The sequence below is a fragment of the Panthera leo genome, chromosome D3, assembly GCF_018350215.1.
Source record: "Panthera leo isolate Ple1 chromosome D3, P.leo_Ple1_pat1.1, whole genome shotgun sequence".
NCBI classification, from domain to species: domain Eukaryota; kingdom Metazoa; phylum Chordata; class Mammalia; order Carnivora; family Felidae; genus Panthera; species Panthera leo.
The window spans coordinates 45,952,853-45,972,988 of record NC_056690.1 but is presented as its reverse complement, the minus strand read 5'-3'; the positions used below and the strand labels follow the sequence as shown (position 1 = coordinate 45,972,988).

General features: G+C 46.4%; 1 protein-coding gene across 6 annotated transcripts in view; it reads right to left on the bottom strand.

Annotated features, from left to right (window-relative positions):
• CABLES1 (Cdk5 and Abl enzyme substrate 1) overlaps nucleotides 1-20,136 on the bottom strand; it is a 129,344-nt gene that overhangs the window by 64,256 nt on the left and 44,952 nt on the right. For 5 of the 6 annotated variants that reach the window (XM_042910328.1, XM_042910327.1, XM_042910325.1 and 2 more), the window contains one exon: nucleotides 2,057-2,128. In XM_042910328.1, the coding sequence (XP_042766262.1) occupies nucleotides 2,057-2,072 (16 nt within the window). In that variant the 5' untranslated portion in view covers nucleotides 2,073-2,128. Of the gene's footprint in view, nucleotides 1-1,016; nucleotides 1,344-2,056; nucleotides 2,129-20,136 lie in introns of those variants that run through there. The other variant, XM_042910330.1, reaches the window with a different exon arrangement.

Sequence of the window (20,136 nt, the reverse complement as noted above, 5' to 3'; positions counted from 1 at the left end):
AGAAGCTAAATAAAATGTCCAAGGCCGTAACCAGCTAGTAGAAGGATCAGACCAAGAATTCAGGCCCCCTGACTCCCAAACCAACATCCCTTCTATACCATGTCAATTTTACTTCCTAGGAATAAGTACATTTCTAAGGTAGTTATTATTTTTAATTCTAGTATAATTAACAGTGTTACATTAGTTTCAGGTGTACAATATACTGACTCAACAATTCCATACATCACCCAGTGTTCATAATTTCTAAGTAAATATTAGAACTTTTTTTAAGTTCAGAAAAGTCTAATAGGGAAAATAAAGCCTTCTCAAACTGCCCAAATTCCTTTGGTTTCAGACTTGTTTTTTAAATTTTATATTTACATGAGACTTTTTGGAATTTAAGTATAGTATTCTATAAGTAAGCATTGGATAAAGTTATAGTTAAGGCAGATAAGCCCTTTTCAGTATGTTCAAACGTGGTATGGTAGGGCTGAGGGGTAGAGTGCAGAGGATCAGCCTGAGAGATTCTGAGAGGAGGGTACAGAGGTGACCAAGCGGCATGTGACCAGAAACGTGACACGTGACCAGAAACACAGCGCGTAGTTCCTCCTCGCCCTCCCCCACCCCTGCTGTAACCACCTGGAATCCCCAAGGATGCAGTAACATTTTTTTTACCTGGTTTTCCTTGACTCACAGCTATCACACTGCTTTAACCGAGGCTTCTCACAGCCTCTAGAAATACCAGGAGCTTTTTAGTGCTACTCATTGATTTCCCGTTTGTGGCAGGAGTGACCTTACCTGCCCAAATGCCAAAGCCGCTCAGTGCCACCTGAGAACCTCTCTCCTCCACTCTCGAGGATTACTCTGGACCAGAGCCAGCTCCTTAAGTGGACTTTTCATGCAGCTTTTTGTACGGCTACTTCAGGAAAGAGCTTCTCTCAACATTTAATAGTAAGGGATAGAAGAACACTTGCACCCAAGCCACATTAATCCCACAGCCACACGCTCACCCTACGATGATCCCAGAGGTTACGTACGTTTTCAGAAAGACTTCGAAAGTGGCCCGGACTTTCTCTTTGGGATGACATCACCGGCGAGACTCACAGTCACCCAATACTTTCGATCAGATCCCCCCACCTGTCTATGCTCCACATTCCATCCAGGAGGTCTGTGGACAGGACTAACCCGGGAGTGAAACCTCCGGCGGGAAAGGGAACGGCTCCAGGGTGAGACCTATGCCGGCACCCTCCCAAATGCCCGCACTCCCCAGCCGTAGCCAGGGCCTAAAGGACAAGGTATGCAGACAAGGATTCCGGAAGCTGGTGCGAGCCAATGGGAACGCACGTTCTCCCGCGGGCCTCCCTCTGCGCCATCAGCCACGCATGCCCCGTGAAACCTTGGCGCATGCCCTGTGAAGCCGCCGTGTTCTAGGCTGCCTCACCTCCTTCGGGAGCAGGCCAACCTAGCTCCCCTGCTGCAAAGACTAAAGGAGAAGTCCTGTGTGAATACGGTCTCCTTCACTGACGGAGGGCCAGGGGTACCAAGGCACAGAAGGGGGTTGGTGGTAAGGTGCAGGATTGGAGGAAGGAAAGCTGCCAGAGGCCTGGCACAGCTCAGCAACTGCCGTCACCCAAACACAGATGCCTCGCAAGCACCTTTCTAATCCCAATGGAAAAATCACTTTCAGCCCCAAAGAAGCCCCCAGGGCGATCCTAATTGAGTTTCCCCAGCAACTACTGATGGCACTTGCTAATGAAGTCCAGGACTGTGATTACTGTGTCACTGAACCTAAGAAAGCTGAGACAATAATGGGCTCGTCTTCATCAAGAAGCAGCTTTCAAATTGAAAAGCAAACAGCACCCAAATCCACATGCAAACTGCGCTTTTCCAATACATAACTGAGATTTAATAGTTCCCCAATGGTCCTCAGGGTTGGGATTTCCAAACTATGAGTCTGGAGATGAGGCCATTATTTAAAAATTTTAATTCTGTAGACCAAGGACAAAAAAAAAAAAAAAAAAATCAAACTTTGCTGTATTGTAATGCAGGCCATTTACATGCAACAGTAAAAACTTACCTCCGTAGAGGGGCATTCTCCTCAATATCTTCCAGGGTTTCCAAGGATGATCTCTGGGAAATGAGGCGACGTCTGCAGAGAGAGGGAAAAACCTAGGAGTTAAAACTGCATTGTAAAATGGATCACACATTTCTGTAAATCTGAAACTGTTCTAAAAAATAAAAAAAAAGACTGGACACGAGCTATCTTAAAGAGGCTGCCATGTTCCCAGCCTGCACCCTGAATGCCAAGCCCATCTTGCCTTGCTGAGTCCTGAGCATTCTCCCTGGTTAATAGGGCCGCTTTGTGGTGATCAGGGAAGGTGGTTCTTTTATGCTATGATTCCCTCAAAAAAGACAAGGTGCCTCTTACAGTATATAACTTGGATACTGTGTGCAGTTTTTCTAAAGCATTAGATAATACTGTTAAGTATTCAAATATCAGTTGTCTGAACCAGGTTAACTGATAAATACTAAATTTTAAAATCATGTTAAATAAAATCTGAAAATCATTAGGATGTGATTAAAAAAAAAAAAGTTGTGATCTCTGGAAGACATTACTCCTTTGGGAGAGTTTCTCACACACCAGTAAGAATAGATATCAAGGCACGATTAGGCAAAATATGGACTCTTCCGGGCTGCTAAAGAATTGCAAACCATCTGCTAAAACCTCCTTAATCTAGTTTCTTTTGCCAGATTAAAATAAGAACAGGTCCTAGTTAACAGAATATCTGGTATAGGGACCAGGGTTGCATGGTGGCTGGTAACTTTACAGTCAATCCATTTGAACAAAGACCATCATTTCATAATAAATGGTTTGGCTGAGGAGGGTGGATAGAAAAAATCCGATTGGGTCTTTACTTTGAAAAAAAGGGACTAAAATGAGAAGGATAAGCCTATTTTATAATACATTTGATAAAATTAGGTTAAGAACATGCAGTTATAACCATGTTCTAATTTGTCCTAAAGAACAAGAAATGAAACATGTTTTAACTTCTGTCTTGTGTGTACTTTTTCTGAACAACTACCTTTCGCTTTATGTTTTACTTTTAATAAGATAATCAGAAAGGTCATTTTTGCCAACTATTCAAGGGCTTCATCAATTTTTGAAGAACCTTTCTTAATCTTTCGGTATCAAATCCTTTCTAAAGCAGTCATCTAGAACAGTCTTTGCTCTTCAACAGTAAACGGGCATTCTCTCAGACCTTCATTTGTCCATGTGGGAGCACCAAGAGTTCTATAACGCTACCTTCAGTGTCTTCCTGACACACTGGACCTTTTGCAAGATCTGCAGTGTCACTCTGCAATTGACTTACAGTAAATTTCCATTTCCATCATATTCCCAGATTTCTAACAGTCAGCCCAGATCTGAGGCAATGGTTGTGAGGAGACAATGGTCTTAACCTGAGAGGGTCCACAGGTGCTGAGGGGGATGGGAACTGATTTTATAGTTTATAAGTGGCCAATTCATTACTAAGGGGGACTGTTGTGCGCAGCCCTATAACTGCAGGGACTCAGCTATCCCAGGGCCCCTGTGACAACACCTTGCAGCTGTGGTTTTGACCCATCTGGACCCTCAGTTGCAGCACAGCACTTCTGGGTACTAAATCTGTTTGGTGCAGAGTCCCAGGCTGGTATAGGGCAGATGCCCAGTCAGTCATACCCCCCCCCCACATCACAGTTCTCGGGGATCGGGCCCCCCGCATTCCCCATCCAGAGGCAGGTGGACTTCCACAAGGACCATGCACTCGGAGTCAGACAAACTCAGATTTCAGTCCTGGAGTTCAGGGGCTTTGGATATTTAGAAAAGTCCTTAACCTTTGAGCCTCAGTTTCCTCATCTACGAAATAGGAAAAGGAGAATAACTAAGAAACAGAGAGTCCCTGGCACAGGACAAAAAATGATCAGTAGCTACCTTTTTTTTTTTTTTTTTTTGAGAAAGAGACAGTGCGAGTGGGGGAGAGGCAGAGAGACAGGGAGACACAGAAACCGAAACAGGCTCCAGACTCCGAGCTGACAGCACAGAGCCTGACACGGGGCTTGAACTCGTGAACCCTGAGATCATGACCTGAGCCAAAGTTGGACACTCAACCAAAAGAACCACCCAGGCACTCTGCTACTGGGTTTTTCATGACACTCCAGTGCCCCCCACTAAGGCTGCACTCTGACCTGGCACCTCCCCCACCATTCCCTCACCCCAGCCAAACTGGCTAGGATTAGGCTGGCTGTCCTAGCTCTGGCCCCTCCTCCAACCCCAGTCAGTAGCCAGGGCACTCAAAATGCCTTGTGCCTGAGCCCACGCGCAGCACATGCTCCTTCAACACCTACCTATACCCTCTAAGCATAACTACGTGGCACCTTTGCTGATGCATTGGTCATCTATGAAATCAGCACCCCCAACCTTCTCACTTAACACCAGTATTCTCCTCCACAGCTAGAAGGGAGTCACTGAAATGTTTAGTCTGTTGATCTCTGGATAATGTTCTAACTTTTTAAATCAAAAGTCAAATATTAACTTAAGTATGCACTCCTAAATTGTCATTAGACCTAATTTATAACCACAGGCAGAAATAAAGCATAGGTTTCAGATCCTGGAAATCTCAACAAATTCTGTTACACTCTGAGCCTTCTTTTGTGGAACAATATTTTCAGACGGCCAGTAAATAGACATTTTCATGTTCTGCACAATCTACAACCAGGGTGGGTGACAGAGCAACCTCAAAGCCTCCTCCCCTCCTACAATTATCCTAACAGAGGTCCACTGAGAAGTTCTGGGGTTGGCTCCTTGGGGAGCAAAGATACAACCCAAGGCCCCAGCAAAGGCCGGGCTTGTGCATTTTCTCAACACACCCTGTGCTGACCCACACAAACTATGAGCCTGACCTGTGGGGAACACAGAGCAGACCCAGGCTGGACTCCTGTCCTCAAGGAGCTCATATTCAAGGGGGAATCCATGGAACAACCTCCAAGGAATTTCATTAATAACCCCTCAATCTCCTCCAGCATTTGGGGCTGCCTCCCATGCTCTCCAAGAACAGCAAGGCCAGCACTCCAGCTGCAAATGCCAAGTGAATCCCATGGTGAACACACGAGGCCCTTGCGGGCAACGGGGACCCCACAGGCTCTCATCCAACATTGAGACCAGGGTGTTCACCCTGGAAAGATAGGTCCGTTCACAAAAGCACACAATCTGATAATTTCCCTATCAAAAAGCTGCCTGTAGCTCTTCCTATACCAGAAAAGAAAGGTGCTTATTTGAAAAATAACCAAATTCAAATATATCTTTCCATACATTTATGAGGATTTTTAAAAAGTAATCTGTATGCCCAACACGGAGCTTGAATTCACAATCCCAAGATCAAGAGTCGCATGCTCTACTGACTGAGCCAGCCAGGTGCCCAGGATTTGTTTTTTAAAAGTCAATACATTTGATACTCTCTTCATGAGCTGAACAGGTATAGTTTCTCTCTCTCTCTCTCTCTCTCTCTCTCTCTCTCTCTCTCACACACACACACACACACACACACAGGAATTTAAGGTCTGGATTCCTTAAAGGGGAAAAAAAAAATCCCCAAACCCAGATATGCACTTGTTCCTCTAAATTCAGTGGATGTGACTCTCTTCTTCATGAATGGGACCAAACAATCTGCACTTTACCCTTGAACACCACAGGACTGACTGTGCAGGTCCACTTACATGTGAATTTTCTTTGAAAAATACCAAACGGTACTGTAAGTGTATTTTCTCTTCCTTATGGTTGTAACATTTTCTTTTCTCTAGCTTCCTTTATTATAATACAGTATATAATGCATATAGCATTCAAAATATGTGTTAGTCGACTATTTGTTATCAGTAAGGCTTCAGTCACCAATAGGCTATTAGTGGTTTGGGGGGAGTAAAAAATAACATGCAAATCTTCCACTGCGCACAGGGGTGGGGGAAGGAGGGGTAGTGCCCCTAAACCCCCACGTTGTTTAGGGTCAACTGTTTGTTTGGTTGTTTTGTTTTGTTTTAGAGAGAGAACAGATAAGGACAAGGGCAGAAGGCCAGGGGAGGAGGGAGTAGAAGGAGAGGGGGGCAGAGAAAGAGAGAAAGAGCAAGAAAGAGAAAGAGAGAGAAGGGGAGGGAGAGAGAGGGAGAGGGAGAGAGGGAGAGAGGGAGAGAGGGAGAGAGGGAGAGAGAGGGAGAGAGGGAGAGAGGGAGAGAGAGGAGAGAGAGGGAGAGAGGGAGAGAGGGAGAGAGGGAGAGAGGGAGAGAGGGAGAGAGAGAGAGAGAGAGAGAGAGAGAGAGAGCGAGAGAGAATATGAGAATCTTAAGCAGGCTCTGCGCTGAGCATGGAACATAGGGCTCAATCCCATGACCCTGCGATCATGACCTGAGCAGAAATCAAGAGTTGACACTCAACCGACTGAGCCACCAGGCGCCCCTAGGATCAACTGTATTCTTTGAGATGGACACACAGTCTGCAAAGAACATTATGGTCAAAGGCACCATGAAAACAAAAATGCAGTGCCTGCCCTTCCCACATAAAATAAGCCTTTGTTCACTGCCACGAGGGCATGTCCTGTGGTGTTAACCCAGCAGTGCTCATCTCTGCCCCTTGTTAGATCCTTTCAAGGTATGTAATAACCTCCCCCTTTGCTTTCTATCTCAGAAAGCCTGAAATGGAAGAGAAAGCTTAGGGAAGGTGGCCAAGCTTCACCAGGCACTTTTCACCCTGCAATCTGCCTCATAAACTAAGTCCATTACCATGCAAACTCCTCCTCATCAGGCACAGTTAACAAGCAGGGGTCTTCGCAGGTTTTAATGACTGAAAAGAACACTTGGCCTTCTTAAGCAAGTAGACATTAAGTAAGAGCCCAAGCATTACGTGTGGACATGATCGAATGGGAAGAGTCCATGACTGGTCCTCAGGGCGAGTCGTCAGAACTCAAGGTTCCCTGCCCAGTCTGACGGTTATGATTTGGGGCCTTCCACACTGTCCCTTAACACTTTTGAGGCCAACGTGGCTCACATTCAACAACTGTACATGCCAGCCTCCCTAAAGTCCCCAGTATCTTTTGAACGCTGGACTCTGTCTAGATAAGGAAATGCTAATTCATGACAAGACTGCCTATCTGGATACACCTACCTGGACCAAATTAATCCACTTTATCATTAGGGCTGATGGTTCACTGCAGAGGAAGTCACTGTGAGCTCCTGGGACCCAGGGCTGGTTATAATAAATCCACTTACACTGAAAACTTAAGGAAAGGTCACTGGGAGAAGAGAAAAAAATCACACAGAAAAACAAGTGACTGGGCTAACAGGGGACTGGACAAGGGAAGACCCAGGGCCAGGATTCTGAAAGTGTCTTTTAGGCACCAAAATGTCAGCAGCTCCACTTTCAGGGCAAGAGCAATGACTACCCACACAAACTGATGGGTGGGGTAAGTGGGCCCAGCTGCCTGGCCATCCTCAAAGGCTTGGCCATACCTATTGCCGGCCCAGTCAGCAGTGATTCTGGGGACCCCAGGAGAGTAAGGGGCAAGGTGGGAGCCGTGCCCGGGGCATCTTCATCAGAGCTTCTGGAAAAAGGGCATCTCTTCTTAGCACAGTAAGCAGAGTGTCTCAGAGAGAGAGAGAGAGAACGCTGATGTGGGCAGGGGGGGCAACTGCCCAAAGAACCTCACCAGAGCTGGACTCTGGGCTCGCTGCTGTCCCTGCTGATCAGTGAGGCCAGGCAGGGTCATCCTGGGCCAGATGATCAAGGCCAATCCCCCTATGGGGTGACCTGAAGAAGCAGCTTGGCCCAAAAGCCAACATCAGGCAGAGGGCACCACAGGGGACAGCATGTGACACTGACAGGACCAGCATTTGACAAGGAAAGTGGCCCCTGGCCTTAGGCTCAGTGTCAAATGAGGAAGTAAGGCTGGATCAATGCTCTCTCCCTTGACTGCCCACCGGAACCCTGGGGCCCATTAAAAATCTGAGATCAAAACATGAGTTTTGAGAGCAAGAAGGGACGTACGCCATCTGGGCCAACCAATGCTATCCTAACAAAAAGGCAATTTCCTCTGTGGCTCCAGTTTTCCCCCATGTAAGGAGCCCCCTTCCTGGCTATAAGATGGGCCACTGGCAGGCACAGTTATGTCTTCACACGTGTGAAGAAGTGAGGGCATCACGGATACTTGCTGTACAGCTAATGGGCAAGCTGAAGTCATGGCTACCTCAAATCCATTCAGACAGTTATTATGACCCAAAAAAGGAAAAACACAACAACCATAAAAATAACCTATTAACATGGTCACAAGACATGTGCACACTTGTAATTTATTTGCTTTGTTACCTATGTCTCTATCTCTCTCCCTCAGACAAAACTGAACCACACTAGACAAAGGGCTGGCTTAGGGAAGGGACCATTTTTGTGGCCTAGGGATGGAGCATGTTCAGCAAACAGCAGGTACTCAGTTCAGGCTGGCTGAATGCAATGATGAACTCCATCAACAGGCAGGTGGGTTCTTATGGACTTTTCCCAGAAAGCACCTGACCTTCCACTCAATGCTTTTCTTTTTCTTTTTTTTTTTTTTTTCAACGTTTATTTTATTTTTGGGACAGAGAGAGACAGAGCATGAACGGGGGAGGGACAGAGAGAGAGGGAGACACAGAATCGGAAACAGGCTCCAGGCTCCGAGCCATCAGCCCAGAGCCCGACGCGGGACTCGAACTCATGGACCGTGAGATCGTGACCTGGCTGAAGTCGGACGCTTAACCGACTGCGCCACCCAGGCGCCCCCACTCAATGCTTTTCTATGCACAACTATTGGTAGGCTCTTCCTATTCAATATATGAATTCCCAGGCTGGTCAACAGAAGCCAGAAGTCACCCTCAGGAAGCTTCCCAATGCCTCACTGCAACAGGAAGTAGAGGGAGACAGCAGACGCTCATCTAGTGGGACGGTGGGAAGGGAGAAGGGACAGCTGGGCAGTTGGCAGGTAGAAGACGTGATGTTTAAAATGAGTTTCTTCTGTTTGAGCTTATTAAACATTCGTTTTCCCAAGTGGAACTTGTACTGCTTTTGTGACTATAAAAGTAATATATCTCACTGTAAAAAAAAAAAAAAAATCAAATCAGGAAATGTATGAAGTAGAAACTAAGAAATGAAAAGCAAACCCCAAGGGCCAGAGGACACTCTTTATAAGTCTGGTGTATGTGGGGGCGCCTGGTGGCTCAGTCAGTTAAGCATCCGACTTTGGCTCAGGTCTTGATCTCACAGTTCGTGAGTTCAAGCCCCGCGTCGGGCTCTGTGCTGACAGGTCAGAGCCTGGAGCCTGATTCGCATTCTGTGCCTCCCTCTCTCTCTGCCTCTCCCTCACTCACTCTCTCTCTCTCAAAAATAAACAAGCATTAAAAAAACAAAAACAAAAAAAACCCAAGAGTCTGGTGTATATCCTCTCAGGCTCTTTGCTAGTTCCACATCTAATTATAAATGTAAATATAAAGATTTGTCAATGATTGAAACCGTGGAAAGGAAAAGCAAGGGCAGTGGGAACGGCACTCTGCCTTGGGATAAAGCTGCAATCTGTCTCCATCACTGGGGACACTTGCGGCATCTGAGCAGGATAGAATGCGAGCCAGTAGGGAATCCAGGATTCTCTCCCAGGCTGGGCAGCCGTCCCTAGGGCTGGGTACCCTGTTCTCTGGCTATGGACCAGCAAGCAAGAAAGGCGGTCAGCAGAGATGGGAGGAGGGGGATCAAGGACCACCAGCGGAAGCAAGAAGCAGGGCTCCAACCTCACCTCGAGGCCTGATCCCGATGTCCACAGGTTCACAATGTCAACCTGCGGGTGTGGGAGCAGTGGTCTGAGACATTTCTGGGGTCTCAGAAAACTCTGAAGACTATCAGGATACAGACCCCCTTCCCCAGGTAAAGCTGGTGGTACCTGGCTGCAGGCAAGGAGACAGGGCTGGATATGAAGTCCCACTTCAACCAAGAGACTACGGGAGCCTTCATCTCCTAGTCTCCTTTTCAGACTTAGAGTTCAAAGCTTCCAAGGGGCCCAATTAGGGCCCAGCAAGAAAAGACAGGGAGCCCACTAGCCTAGAAACTAGCTGACCTTTTTAGCAGATACAAAATCTCTGTAAAATGTCCTGAAATCCTACCCTGTTTTCTTGTATCTCCACATCACAGACATATTCTTTTGTTCTAAAAATAGCACTCAGCTCATGCAGAAAAGGTGTTCTTGGAAAGTAGAGTCTAAATCTATAATTGGTAAACTTATTTACTATGGGAGCCTACTACTTAAAGGAACCCTAGGGAGAAGAACCTCCATATATCTAAGAATTACACTTTCATTGATATCTTTTGTGAAAATGCTGGTTTTCAAACAGTAGGCTCTCTGAAAGCCAAGTGCACCTCTAACATGCACTCCCTTCATTTCTCTAACATAGCTCTGAGTTGTTAACACCACGACATCATGAGCTTACTCTCCAGATTCAGCAACTAAGTTATGATAATTTCGTTCATGATTTGGCAAATGTCAAAGTCAAGATTCCAGATGCTCCTTTAGCAGAAGTCAAATTAGAGTGTGCTCAGTGAAGAAGCAAACTTCTTCTCCACCAATACATATGTGTTCACAGATGAAGAAAGAAAAGTCAGCTGTCACCTCTTTTTTAATTTTTTTTTTTAACGTTTATTTATTTTTGAGACAGAGAGAGACAGAGCATGAACGGGGGAGGGGCAGAGAGAGAGGGAGACACAGAACTGGAAGCAGGCTCCAGGCTCTGAGCCATCAGCCCAGAGCCCGACGTGGGGCTCCAACTCACGGACCGCGAGATCGTGACCTGAGCTGAAGTCGGACACTTAACCGACTGAGCCACCCAGGCGCCCCAGCTGTCACCTCTTAAAAGAAGCTACATCCATAGTCTTAGAGGAAAATTGGCCTTAGCTTTAGCACAAAGACATGTTTCTTAGAGCCATGCTTAATTCTGCTTTCCATGGATCTAAAGCATTGTCCAGCAGCAAAGGTGGTGATGGACTCAGCATGGCCCTTACGTGCTCACCTGGCAACGGCTGCCTGTCAGACTGTGGAGGAAATCCCAGAGGAGAGCCATGAAATCTGCCATCACGGTGGCAGACTAGCTGGGCCCGGACACCAGGCTGGGGTGATCCACCAACACCCTACTGGGCCAGTCAGTCCTTGCAATGCCTGTGAGCAAAAGGCACACAGTTGGCTTGCCTCTGCAAGGAAAAACCTCCTTTGCCCATAACAGCTTGTGTGCCTAAAGCCAGATCCATACCCCATACCTGGGATACAGACAGAAACATGCAACCCCCCTCCCCCCGGCAGATCATGGAAGTCTTCCTTGCAAAAGAAGGAAAACAGATTATCTTAAGAAAAGGAAGAATGGAAACGGACTTTCAAAGTGGCTATGTTTTAAAGCTTGGAGCTGATGAATCAGGCAAAAATCAGATTTTAAAATCCATCCACTAAGTGTTGCAATCAGCTTGTTCAAATAAGATCTGTTTCTACGTTTTTATACGCAGGTCAAGAAAGCAACTTTAAATGTTTCCAGAGAATACAAAGGCACTGGGCTTGCCTGAGTTTACTTTCGCTTCAAAGCACTCATCAAACTCAACAAATCCTGGAAAACCAAGGTGTGAGGTCATCTTGGTATTTAGGGCTGTTCGGAGACAGACCTGTTGGCAGGATTTAGTAACCGGCCAGGTATTCACTCCTCAGAGGCCTGGGTCCACCCTGCCCACCACCACCCTAATCTTACAAAACACCCTTTCCATCATGTCATTCCCCAGTATGAAGATCCACGATGATTCCCTCTGGGGACAAGTTCAAACTGCCCTGACAAAGACAGTAGACAGGGAGGTCAGAAGACAGCAGTCTGACACAGCACACTGGCTACCGAAGGCACTGGTCCAATCTCCTGGGACATCCTCCAGGTATCAGGAAATAAAAGGGCCGGCCAGGGCCACAGGCTCAGTGACAGTGCTGCATCCTAATCCAGGCCCAGCCCCATCCTGGAGGGAAGGGAGGGGCCTTGCCCTGCAGCTGGAGGGAACAAGGCGGCCAAATGTGCAAAAGCAAAAACCAAAAGCAGGCTTATAGGTTGAAAAGAAAAAAAAAATTAGGATCCAGAGAGGTTTGGGGTTTGTGTGGCTGAGAGATAAGTGATGCTGTCCTTGCTACGAAACATGCTGGATACCAATGAGGGGGTGGTGGGGAGACAAGTGGGGACCAAGCCCCGACAGGTTGAGGGTGGGAAAGAGACACGAGCAATGGAAAACGACTCAAAAATAAAAGGGTTGGCTTCAGCCTGGAAGAAAAGAGCTCTGTCAATCTAATGTAACCAGTGCAAGAAGCACAGTGCCAACTCACATATGTTCTGGATAGCCTTCAGAATTCAAGCCCTCAAATCCAGGTGTTCTCTGCAGAAGGGATTCCCTGAGCCAGGTGGGAAGGGTGACTGGGAATCCAGCACCCGGTCCAGAGTTTAAGGCCAGCACAGACTAGGTACAGAGTACGGGGGAGACAAGGGAGGGCATGAGTGAGCTCAAAGGAGAACCGAGATTTAACTGGGAAGACGCAACCAGACTATTGTGGGAGAGTCAAAAGGTAAACTCAGAGTGGATTTCTCAGACACATGCCTTACCAGGGCTGAACAGGATGGGCCACCAGGTAAGTAAGCACAAGACATAGAGGGATCCTCTGAAGCAAAGTCAGGGAAGAACCTATAAAAGGAGCCAGGAAACAGGCCCCTGATAAGACGGACAGGGTCGGTTCCAGCAGGAGCTGGACCAGATGGGTGGGGCTGGGGTTGGCACCACATAAGTGTGTGTGCAAGCACACTCGTGCAGCATTTCCTTCTGACACCAGAAGAACAGACAAGGTGCAAGAACACTGCAGGGCTTTGGATGGGAGAGGAGGGTGCAGATGCAGAGGCTGGGGTTGTTTCCTCAGAAAGAGGCTGACTGTAACCGTTTCCTGAGCCTTCTGAAGGCCCACGAGCACCGAATTGCATCTGATGGACGCGTGGCCTCCACTCATCTCAAGCCTCTTCAGGAAGCGTGTTTCATCCCAGACCCTCTTCTCTGCACTCAGGACGGGGCCTTCTCTTAAATACTCCACGCTGACAATGGCCTGGGCATGGGTGACCGCACCTTTCTTTCCCAATCACTAGGAGGACTTACTGGTCCCTTTGCAAGAATGCCTATGCAGGCGAAAGACTTTCTAAGCCAGATACATACATATTTTCCATTCAAAAGCAAAATAAGGGCTCTCTACGCCCGGCTCTGTGGGGCCTGCCGCACAAAGGCTGGGGTGCACACACTCCAGGAGAAAGCCCAACTCTGCCGACAGGTGCACTCTTCTCCCAGGCGCCCCAGTTCCGGAAAGGTGAGAGGTCAACGGGAGCTAACTTAATTAGAACCAGCAGGAAGTCAGGCAGGCTGGTTACTTCCACATCAGTATTTAAGAAGACCTTTAGGAGGCTGCCTTCCAGCATAATCGCTCCCCTGAGTTTCTCCCTTGGTTTCCAGCTTGACCTTTCCCTGTTCCAAAGGGCCTTCAGTAGAAATGGATTTTGACAGCTCAGAAACAGCATGCAATTATTTATAGCAAATTCAGGATTGATGGGGTTTCATCAATCTTTATTTTCTAGTTTTTCAGATTAACCTCGGCCCATGCTCAATAGCAGTTTATGGAAACAAAGATTGATGCTTCCTTGTCCACCCGGCCCCAAAGCAATTACGTCCTTTTTCCTAACAAGGGGCCCAAGTGATCTCATTCCTTTCTGGAAGGCTTTTTAAAAATGCCTGCTCCTCCTTCACCACGACGTTAACTCCCTTTATGGAAGCTGAGAGGAACCGGGGACTTCCGAATTGGCCTCATAACAGGTTTATGGGGCAAGGAATGCCTCAAGGGTGACCAAATCTTAGTTCAACAGAAAACTCAGAATGTGCTTCACCTGCTCTTCATCCTTCCAAATCCTACAGGTGCGGAACCACCTGCTCTGTGAAGCTGCCCCTGACTGTTTCGGAATTCCTACATTTGGTATCTTTACCGTATTAGGAAATACTCCTATCTAGACACTTGTAGAATGATTTCATTCTTATTTTACACCCTGTATCTCCAGACTGCCAGTACCCTGAAGACACATAACTAGGTCTTCCCTTCTTTGAAACCCCTTTAATAACTACATTACTTTGTCATAGTAAGTACTCAATAAATGCTTAAGTACATCAGGGGCAACTGTTTGCAGCTACAGGTGGCCCACGCTGGCGACGATGGATCTTAACTGCTCCTGGGAGTCAGATTAACATCACTCTGGGGGACTTTCCCGAGACCCTTGGCAAGCCAACAGAAGCCAAAGCCATAATGGGAATGAGGTCCAAAACCAAAGCTGAGACCTCAGAGTTTTGTCAGATCACTGAGGTTCAAACTTTTGAGCAGCACATTTTTTTCAAACTGATCTATGTCAAATCCCAAAATATAAAACAAATTATAAATTTTATAAATTGACCATATAAAATGTACTTATAACTCAACCACTATTAGAGCTATTTTGATGTACAAACAATATGAAACCAGGAATTATGGATGACATTTCTACTCTTAAGATCAATCTTAGCATCTAATTTGCTTCTTTGGCCTTGGTTGTACAGTACAGAGATAATCTCAATTGACACAGATAAGTATGTGCCTATGGTAACCATTTCTAAAAAATCTCAGGACCCAATTCAATTAAAAAGATGTGGCAGGTGAAGCTTAGTTACAAAAAAAATCAACTTACTCTGGCAGCAGAAATTAATGCATAATTAATGTACAGATGGTCACCCATGTGATAGGGTTATAGAACACTATGTTTTACTGCAATTTTTTTAATGTTTTATTATTTTTGAGAGAGAGAGAGAGAGAGAGAGAGAGAGAGCGAGCACGAGCGGGGAAGGGGCAGAGAGAGAGGAACACACGGAATCAGAAGCAGGCTCCAGGCTCTGAGCTGTCAGCACAGAGTCTGATACAGGGCTCAAACCCACGAACTGTGAGATCATGACCTGAGCCAAAATCAGACACTTAACCAACTGAGCCACCCAGGTGCTCTTACTGCAATTTTTAAAAACATTTTATATACAACTACTTATATTATACATTATGCATATATTAAATATACATTATATACAACTATATATATACATGCACTGTTTGTACATCTTTTATTGTGTATGTATATATTATACAACGTAAATTATACCTCAAAATGTTAAACACAGAATTACCCCATGTAAGTGGCAATTCCATTCCTAGATGTAATCCAAGAGAAACGAAAGCATACCCATGCAAAAAATTTGCACGTGAATGTTCAAAGCAGCATGATTTACAACAGCCAAGATGTGAAAACTACCCAAACATCCAACAACGGATGAGTAAGATGCAATATTACGCAGCCATAAAAAGGAATGAAGAACTGGAGCACCTGGGTGGCTCGGTCAGTTGAGCATCTGACTCCTGGTTTCGGCTCAGGTCGTGATTCCAGGGTCATGGGATCGAGCCCCACGTTTGTCTCCATGCTCAGGGTGGAGCCTGCTTAAGATTCATTCTCATTCTCATTCTCATTCTCTCTCTCTCTCTCTCTCTCTCTCTCTCTCCCCCCCATTGCCCCTCTCCCCAGCTCTCTCTCCCTCCCTCTAAAATAAATTAAAAATTTTTTTTAAATAAATAAAAAAAATAGAAAGGAATGAAGTACTGACACATGCTACAAAATGGATGGACCTTGAAAACATGATGCTAAGTGAAAGAAGACACAAGAGACCACGTATTGTGGGATTCCAATTATATGAACTGCCCAGAACAGGCAAATCTGTACAGACAGTACATTAGTGGTTGTCTAGGGCTGGGTGTGGGAAGTAGGGGGGAATTGGGAGTGGCTGCTAATGGCCACAGGGTTTCTTTTTTGGGGTGATGAAAATGTTCTAAAATTATACAATGGTGGGCACCTGGGTGGCTCAGTCAGCGAAGTGTCCGACTTTGGCTCAGTTAATGATCTCACAGTTTGTGGGTTCAAGTTCCGCGTCGGGCTCTGTGCTGACAGCTCAGAGCCTGGAGCCTGCTTCAGATTCTGTGTCTCCCTCTCTCTCTGCCCCTCCCCTGCTCATGCTCTGTCAAAAATAAACATTAAAAAATTTTTTTAATTACACAATGGTGATAGTTGCACAACTTAGTGAATATGCTAAACCCACCGAACTTTAAATGGATGGTGGTGTGAATTGCAACTTAATCACGCTGTTAAAATACTTACATATGATATATAAATGTTAAGATATGTAAGCTATCTAGGTAGAAAAATATGATTGTGGGAAAATAAATCAACTGCTTATGGAGCTGCTAGGGCTCTTGCTGAGATCCTTGAAGCTCTAGGGAACACAATGTTGAAAACTATTGATCTGGTTCAATTTCTCTCAACCAGGGCTACGGAGACGGAGAGCTTGATGGACCGCCCAGGCCAGAGCCAGACGGTGGGAGAGCCAGGGTGCAGACTACCTCACCCACCTCACTACAGGGCCGGTCCCTTTCCTTTTTAATGGGGGTTGAACTGCTCCTTTTGGTTTGTGTCCGGCCCACAGCAACAGGCAGCGGGTGGGAAGGGAAGGTGGGCCCAGGCCGACCTGCTTCACCCACCACCTGCTGACTGCCCACCCCCCTCTTTCTCCCTGCAGGCCAAACAGGCAACCTCCCTGATGTACACATCAAAGTGTTGTTTGTTTGGAGCTCTGAGACTTCAATTTCCCTAACTTCTCATTTCCCTAGCCTCTAAAGGAAGCCATGCTTGCAAAGGACTCCCTTTTTATTAAAGGCTGATCCTGTTTTCTAGGAGAGAACTAGAGAGCACTTTCAGGCATCCAAGAAACAAGACGGAAGACAATACCCGCTCTAAGGTCCCTCTGTGTTCCTGTCAGCATCTGGGGAGGTAGTTTAATTTTTTAACAGCTCTTTCGGAGCCCTTTGAAAATATATTATTAGCACATCTGCCTCATCGTATAGGTAATTAGCAACCACAGTTCTAATTACCAGGCTGTTCAGGAAAGGTTTCCAAAGTGAATTTGTGGCACAAGAGCTGTGCCTAAAACCACATGAATATTCACTTAGATGTAACTGGGTTCAACAGCAGTGGAATTGCATTCTTTGCAAGAGCCTGTCCCAGGGGTCTGAATGGCCCCTCATCGGCACCGCGTGGTTATTGTGGAAAATAAAATATTCGTAACAACCTGGAAGGTGGGGGATACATTGTTTGCAACCAATGTTTTCAGAAAGCAGTGGGCTAAAATAAATGCAATCAGCTACCATTTTATTTCCCTAAGGATGTTCAGTGGTGTCATTCTTTAGCACAAGATCCTTAAACCTGGGTGCCTGACCTCCTAGGGGTTCTGTGCACTTTTAAAACCAGAGGTGAAGTGTGTATGTGTGTATGTACATATGCCCATTTTCCACTCTTTTCTAAAAGAAAGTCTATGTGATCCCAAGAAAGATTAGAGACCACTGTTCTCAAGCAAAGGCTGGTACTAATGGGGTGGCAGGGGAAACAGGCAGGGCTCCAGATCCAGCCGTCTCTATTATATGAATCTAAGCAAGATGGCATTGTCGGCATTTTTAGTGTCACCATCACATACACACAAGTGTTCACAGTCCTAGGTGTCAGGGACAAAGAAGAGTGAAGAACCTTGGTCCCTGTTCTGGGTGGCTCCTGACATAGTATGGAGACAGGGGAAACATAGCTCTAAAACTTCCAGATTACTCTCACAGGCCAGAGCTTGGAATGCAGGTGAGCTCTGAGCTGTGCCCATTTGGCAGGCACACAAGGCCAATGGAATCATGGGGAACCAGAAGTCCAGGGAAGGCACGTGTGGTGGGTGGAGGTCTGGTGGGGGCCAGCCCCAGGTGGCTGGGGTTCCAGGGAGTGGCAGAAACTGAGGGATGACATCAGACTAGAAGTGAGAGGGCCTGGGTGGCTCAGTTAAGCATCCAACTCTTGATTTTGGCTCAGGTCATCGTCTCACGGTTCATGAGATCAAGCCCCGAATCGGGCTCTGCACTGACAGCATGGAGCGTGCTTGGGATTTTCTTTCTCTCTCCCTGCTCTCTTTCTCAAAATAAATAAACATAAAAAAAAAAAAAAAAAAAAAAAGAAGTGAGAGCCCTCTCTGAAAGCTGGGTAGATTCCTAAAAATCACAAGGAAAAATAATAACACCTTGATCTGTCAAAAGTTAGATAATAACAAAACAGAAAAACTTCGTACAGCTTTACCAAGAAATAGAGGCACAAATGAAAAGACATGCAGGGCTGACAAGAAAAGCATATATCCCATGGGAAGGTTCAATGCCACACCTTCTCCCACACCACCTGGGACAAAGCTCACCGGAATTATAAACCATCCCTTGGGTATGCATTCAACCATTCATTCATCACTTGTTACACACCTGAGACAAGGTACTGGGGAATCAAGGATGAAAAGAGCATAGTGTTGCCTTCAAGAACAACCTGGCAGAGGGCACCTGGGTGGCTCAGTTGGTTAAGCATCTGACTTTGGCTCAGGTCATGATTTCACAGCTCGTGGGTTCGAGCCCCATGACAGGCTCTGTGCTGACAGCTCAGAGCCTGGAGCCTGCTTCCGTTTCTGTGTCTCCCTCTCTCTGCCCCTCCCCTGCCCACGCTGTCTCTAAAATACAAATAAACATTTTTTTTAAAAAAGTTGTTTTTTTTTTTTTTTTTTTTTTAAAAGAACAATCTGGTGGGGAGACACATTAGGAGAGAATTTAAAAAATGGAGAATGCCCCAACAGGTATGTTCAAGGTGTCGTGGGAGCAAGAAGGAGGGAAGACCCTTGCTCAGGCCAGGTGGGGCCAAGGAGGAGCAAACCAGGGAAGTCTTGCTGGGTGTTAGCACTGAGAGGGACCTAGGCGATCACTAATCCAGGTGAGGGGACTGCCCAGCTGCCCAGGTCACATGTTAGCAAAGCCCAGGAGACGGCCATCATGTACAACACTATCTGATCATCCCTAAAGGGAAGTGCAAACTCTCACGTTCTTTGCAGCCAACACATGTGAAAAAAGGTTTTCATTTTTGCTCTATAACCTGAAACAGCCCTGCTCAGTCTGAGACATTCTGTTCCTGGATTCGGACACCTGTCCTTCAAACCTGAAGCCTGTCAAGATTCAGGACAAATAAGGCTCACTCTGATGCTGGTCTGTGCCTATTAAATTGGCTCTAAGACTTAATGCCTCATAATCATCAAGAGCCCATTTTCCCAGGTTCATAAAAACCCAGCAGTTGGCTTCTGCATTTAGACTAATAAAAAGCATGGGGGGGCATAAAGGGAACCAAGGCCCATCAACATTCTGCCTGAGGAGCCTTGGCTGAGTGGTCTTGGAACCCAGAAACATGGAGTGGAAGGCTTGGAAGCATCCCTGCCACCCAACCCTCCAGAGGCCAGAGTGAAGGTGTGGAAGAAAGGGGACAGTCATGCTGTGGGTGCTCAGACATTCCTTCCAACAGCACTAAGGCTCTCAGGAGGAACATCACACCAGATCAAAATGCCGGCAGATCCTGGTTACACTTCTATTTCATCTTTACATACCAAGCACTCTGCCAAAGGCTTTATAGATATCTTGGTTTACTTTTTTTAATTAATGTTTATTTATTTTTGAGACAGTGTGCTGTCATGAGCAGGGGAAGGGCAGGGAGAGAGAAAGAGAATCCCAAGAAGGGTCCCAGCTGTCAGCTCAGAGCCCGATGTGGGGCTCGAACTCAGGAACCGTGTGTGAGATCATGATCTGAGCCGAAATCAAGAGTCAGATGCTTAACTGACTGAGGCACCCAGGTGCCCCTCTGTGTGTGTGTTTTAGGGTTTTATTTATTTTTGAGAGAGCACAATCAAGGGAGGGGCAGGTGTAGGGGATCTGAAGCAGGCTCTGTGCTGACAGCAGCAAGCCCAATTATCGGGCTTTGAACTCATGAACCACGAGATCATGACCTGAGCCACCCAGGTGCCCCCCTCTTTGTGTTACTTCTAACCACATCCCTGTAAGGTAGGTACTACTCTGACTTCCATTTTAC